Raw genomic sequence first — 6,000 nt, forward strand, 5'->3', positions numbered from 1 at the left:
TTAAGGGCTTTCGAAAATCTAACAGAAAAGACTGTTCTCAAAATACGCACTACCTCCGCATAATACTACCAGAAAATAAACCCAAGGGCCTGCAACTCAGAAGAGGCCTTCTCTCAGCCGCGCCCAGGACGGATAAACGTTACGTGAAGAAGGAAATTAGGATCAAAGAAAAAATCCAAGACTAGATGAAGTGTTAGGTCACGGGGAGACCGAGGACGAAAGGGCAGGCCTGGTCTTTGCCAGTGAGTCCGAGTGTCTCCATGGGGCGACCAGCTCCGCGCGGAGCAAGCTAACCTCCTCAACCCCCAACTCACAACGACGACCACGGTTCGGGCGACCACTCCAGAGCCCAGACTCCGCCCGTCACCTTTCTCCGCACTAACCTTTCTCCTCTCGGCTGTCGGCCGCCATTGCTCCCCTCTTGTTTCCGCTGCTGCTGCTGCGACCGCCGCCGCCGCTTCGAGACGACTCGCGCGGGCGCCGCAGCCGCGGCAGCAAAACAGGCGCGTCCGTCAGTCCGTCCGCTGGGCTGCGCGCTCCGCACCGTGGCCTCTACACTTACCCTTCCCGATTCACCCTTTCTCCCCGCTTCTTCCCTTTCTCTCTTTTCCCCTTCCCTCCTTTCACTCTAGCCACCCACAGCTTAGGCCCAGCCTTCCCGTTGGGGCTTAGAGACGGGAGGGGGGGAAAGGCGGGGGGCTGGGGGAAGGGAAACAGATGGCGACGGCGGGCGGCGCTAAAATGGAGCCTGCTTCCTGCGTGAAACAATCCAGCTCCCGAAGTGCCCTGCGCTGTTTACGCTACGTTCCTCCCTGGGAACGTCACAGTGCGGAGAGGGGCGAGGAGGCGGGACGGGCGAGGGAACGTGACGTAACGTCCGCACGTCGTGCCGCCTCCCGCAACCCGGAAGTCTCTGGAATGAGTTTCATTTCTAGTGATGAAGTATTCGAGGTTACATGCTACCCTGCGTACTCCCTGGTTTGTCAGTTTTCTCACCTGAAGCGCCTATTAAAGTACCTTCCAGCTTCAAGACAAAGATGCTTCCTGTCTCTCCGCGGGACTCCTCATTCAGTTCTGAAAATTGAAGGCTTATTTAGGAAAAGTCGCGGCCAGTCCCTTTGCGGCCATCACTTTCTACACTCAGTACAGGATGTACTTTCTAATTTGGTGCTGGAGGCTTACCGAAAGGCAGCGCAGGATGCGATGAGCTCACTTGTAACAAAAACCTACTAGTTTTGTTTTTTACTGGGGAAAGGAATTACATTGTATTTTAAAATAGCTTTGTAAGTCACATAAATTTGATTTAAACATGTATCGAGGTCCTAGGGTACACAGTTGAGTTAAACAGACTTGAGAAATTAAAACTACGAGAGTGACCAAAAGTCATTTTACATGATAGAGTAAGATCTTCGAGGACACTTGCTTAAAGTTCATTTTCAAAGGGATGAAAATGTAATTTTGCTTCACTGTTCCATAACTGAGTTTACAAGGGAAAGACATTTGAACGCAAAAAAAAGTAACATTGTTAAAATATAAAATCAAACTAATGACAAATTTAAAGAAAGATCTATGCTGCCTTGTTCTTTGATTGACCTTGATTGTTTTCTCTCTTCAAGGAGTTAGTTTATGTTCTACTGAGGAAGACAAAACATAAGTAAAAAAATTAAAAATCATGATGAAGTCTATGAAAGAAACAAAAAGCTAATATGGCAAGGCAGAGGGGATAGGTGAAGGCTTTTTATATAAAGTCCTGAGGAGGTGAAGTTGAGACTGATAGGCAGCAAAAGGTGGAGATAAGGGTCTTCCAGGCAGAGACCAGCACAACGAAAGGCTCTGATCAGGAAAGAGGCCTTGGTGTGGTCAAGGATCTGCAGAGAACATCACTTAGCTACCACCCAGATAATGAGTGAGAACAACTGGCTGAGATAATGCTTGAGAAACAGGCCACATCTTTAGGAGTAAGGGCCTAATCAGGACCCAACCAGAAACAAAAGCAGCTCAGTATCTACAGAGAGACGTAATTTCAGGGGTGAGCCCACTGGAGGGAGAAGATGGAAAACACCTTTGGCTTTCCACAGATCCACACCTATAAAATGTGAAAAGAAGCCAACACAAGTTCAAGATGAGCAGCACACCTAAGAGGAAGACAGCAAAATCTTAAACATCTCTGAAACATTTTCCACAATGTTTACTATTAAATCAGACCAGGGCCAGGTCCTATAGAACAGGTTGCAAACTGGTGCCTCCTAACCTAAGACATCTTGATCCATCAGTGTTTGTGTGCTTTTATTAAAGCTTAATTCCTTTAATTGGGGCATACACTTTACAGTAAGACTGTTCCTCCACCATCCCTCTCAACTGCCTTACCTTTGACCAGTGTTACTGACTGAAGTATATATCTATGAAGTGTGTGGATTTAGGAAAAAAAAAAATGGTAGTTGGATTCTGTTGCCCTGGGAAGGTCATGTAGAGTGAAGAGTAAAGGAAACTCAGTACAGAGTCTTAGAGAATATCAATAAAGGGAATATGCAATAGGAACCTAGAACATCTTGTCATATTAGAAAGGAGTAATCAGAGAATGCTAGGGCCCTATCAAACTATGAGGCATTTTGAGCAGCTATAAAGACAAAACTGCAGTGGACTGAAATATACCAAATATGTTTAAATCCTTGAATTCATCATAGTTCAAAAAAATCTATCAGTCCCCTTTGGGTGATGCTAGGGAACCAGTTCATTATTTTGAAAATTAGTAAACAAGAGAAGTTACCATCTAACCTGTCTTTCTAATTAGAACTGTATCTCATGGTTATCAGGCAAGTAGTTGATGAAAGAAAGTTTCTCTTTAGGGAGGTATTCAAGCTAATATGTGTCCAGGGCGAACCGATGTTAGAAGTTAGGACATCATCATTTTATAACCATGAATGAGATAAACAGATCAAGACATGTTATTAATGGTTGCTAATTTGTATAACAGAAAGACTAAAACCAAGGCCCAGAATGAGCCACAAGAGGAAACAAAATGTGGAAGTTGAGTCTTCCATATTATAAAAGGTTAAAAAACATAAATATGCAACCTACAGAAGTTCAAGGTGATTAGCCTTCATATGACTGCAGCCCTAATCTGACCTCAATTTCCTGAGCCAGAACTACCCAGCTAAGTGGTTCTGAAATTCCTGACCCACAGAAATGACAAAAGATAATAAAGTTTGTTTTTGAATCCACTAAACTTGAGGATATGTTGTTACATGGCACTTAGAGAAGTAATATAAAATGCCATATGTTAAAAATCAATTCTATTTCTAAATATAGCAACACACAATTGGAAAATAAAATTTAAAAACATTTATAATAGCATTAAAAATATAAAATACTTAAGAATACTGAAAACTATAAAACAGTGTTGACAGAAAATTAAAGAAGACGTAAATAAATAAAAAGATACTTATCATGAAGGACTCACTATTGATGTCAACCCTCCCTGAGTTGATCAATAAATTCAAAGCAGTCTCATTCAAAATCCCAGTAGAGGTTCTTAAAAGAAATTGACAAGTGAAATTAAATTCATAGGGAAGTGAAAATGACCTAGAAGAGTCAAAATAATTTTGGAAAACAAGAACAATTTGGAGGATTAGCACTACCTGACTTCAACACTTATCATAAAACACATAGTAACACAGTGTGGTAAAGTAAGACAGATGGATTAATAGATCAGTAAAGTATGATGTAATCATACCTAAGCATGGAATACAGAATTAAATGTATAGATAATTTGTGTTATATTCATATACAGTTATATAATACAGAATTAAAAATGAATAAGAACTACATCTAAAACATGGTTAAATTTCAAAAACATGATGTTAAGTGAAATGGGAGCTTTCAAATTGCTATGGTAATATTGTTTAAATGTTAAAAACACATAAAAAGTAATGTATTATTTTATACAGAAATAATGTATGAAAAATACAAAATTATAGACCAGAAGTAATCTTCAAAAGAGTGTTAATTTCTGGGATGTGAGGAAGGAATAGAACTGAGAAGGGGTACAAGGAGGATTTAATGCTCATCAGATATGCTTTATTTAAAGACAAGAAATACCTGAAATACATGTCAAAGCAATGGCATTAATACATGTCACATTAGATATTAGTTATTAATAATTAAGACATTAATAGCATGTCATACATGAGGGTTACACTACTGTCTTCAGTGTCTTTGAAATATTTCATTTTTAAAAATTACATATGAGGAATTTTAGGCAAATTTCTAAATTGAACTTATCATTGAACACATCATGCAATTGAGTTTAAAATAGTTGCTCAATGCAGTAAAGAAGCCGAGCCTCCCGCTGCCATTGTCTCTTGGCCTTTTCCACTAGAGGCCTTGTTTCTGCTCATTCTGAAGAGTTTGATGCAGATGAGAACATTTCCTATTTCTAAATAAGTGCATGTAGATGAGAGGAAAGCAGGAGATAGAGTCTGTATCCTTTACTGAAATGCTTATCTGGACTTCCAGATGCATAAAGCCTAGCGTGCCTTCACCTTCCACCCTCTTTTCTATTTACTGCCTGCCTGAGTGCCTCTGTAAACTACTATGTGAGCTAATTTAATAGGACCTGATTTGATGCTCCTGCCTCTGTATTTTCCCATCTTCACCTATGCCTGGTAAGGATAAGGTATCTTTATAAAATAATACATCAAAAAGTTAAGTATAACTGAGACTTCCCTGGTGGTCCACTAGTTAAGAATCCTCCTTGCAGTGCAGGGGACCTGGGTTCAATCCCTGGTTGGGGAACTAAGATCCCACATGATGAGGAGCAACTAAACACGGTGAGCCACAACTACTGAACCTGTATGCCTCATCGAAAGATCTCTCGTGATGTAATAAAAACCTGACGCTGCTAATGCTGCTGCTAAGTCACTTCAGTCGTGTCCGACTCTATGCAACACCATAGACGGCAGCCCACCAGGTTCCCCCATCCCTGGGATTCTCCAAGCAAGAACACTGGAGTGGGTTGCCATTTCCTTCTCCAATGCATGAAAGTGAAAAGTGAAAGTGAAGTCGCTCAGTCGTGTCGGACTCTTAGCGACCACATGGACTGCAGCCTACCAGGCTCTTCCATCCATGGGATTTTCCAGGCAAGAGTACTGAAGTGGGGTGCCATTGCCTTCTCCGAAAAACCTGACGCAGTTAAATACAAATATATACATCTATTTTAAAAGGGATTTCCCTGGTGGCTGAGATGGTTAAGAATCTGCCTGCAATGCCGGAGACCTGGATTCGATCCCTGGGTTGGGAAGATCCCTTGGAGAAGGGAATGGATACCCACTCCAGTATTCTAGCCTAGAGAATTCCATGGGCAGAGGAGCCTGGTGGGCTAAATAGTCCATGAGGCAGCAAAAAGTCAGACACAAATGAGTTACTAATGCACATACATACACACATATTTAAAAAAACAAGTTTAATAAAATAAGAAAATACAATATTAGGAGAGCTACAACAGCTTTAAGATGACTAAGTTCTAGGATCTAATGTACAGCATGGTGACTATAGTTAATAGTACCATATTTTACACATGCTTGTAATTTTCTTAAAGGCTAGATTTTAAGTATTCTCACTACACCAAAGGGAAAAAAAGTTACTATAACTATGTGAACCGATAGAGATGTATATTAACTTGATTGTGGGAATCATTTCATAGTATACATGGATGTGTGTGTGCTAAGTTGCTTAGTCATGTCTGACTCTTTGCCACCCTATGGACTGTAGCCCACCAGACTCCTCTGTCCATGGGATTCTCCAAGCAAGAATATTGGAGAGGGTTGCCATGCTCTCCTCCAGGGAATCTTCCTGACCCAGAACTAAACCTGGGTCTCCTGCATTGCAGGCAGATTCTTTACCATCTCAGCCACCAGGGAATGTAACCCTATAAAGGAAAACTATGTATTTATTTGTATATTGGGCTTTCCAGGTGGTGCTAGTGGTAAAGAATCCACCTGC

General features: G+C 41.2%; 1 protein-coding gene across 5 annotated transcripts in view; it reads right to left on the reverse strand.

The window, feature by feature from the left end:
- Positions 1-754, reverse strand: part of YTHDC1 (YTH N6-methyladenosine RNA binding protein C1) — a 39,269-nt gene extending 38,515 nt beyond the window's left edge. For 4 of the 5 annotated variants that reach the window (XM_061145857.1, XM_061145856.1, XM_061145855.1 and 1 more), the window contains exon 1: positions 384-753. In XM_061145857.1, coding sequence (XP_061001840.1) covers positions 384-411 — 28 coding nt within the window. In that variant the 5' untranslated portion in view covers positions 412-753. Of the gene's footprint in view, positions 1-383 lie in introns of all 5 variants that reach the window. The other variant, XM_061145858.1, reaches the window with a different exon arrangement.
- Positions 755-6,000: the final 5,246 nt, after the last annotated feature.

This window comes from Dama dama, chromosome 6 (genome assembly GCF_033118175.1).
Source record: "Dama dama isolate Ldn47 chromosome 6, ASM3311817v1, whole genome shotgun sequence".
Taxonomy (NCBI): Eukaryota; Metazoa; Chordata; class Mammalia; order Artiodactyla; family Cervidae; genus Dama; species Dama dama.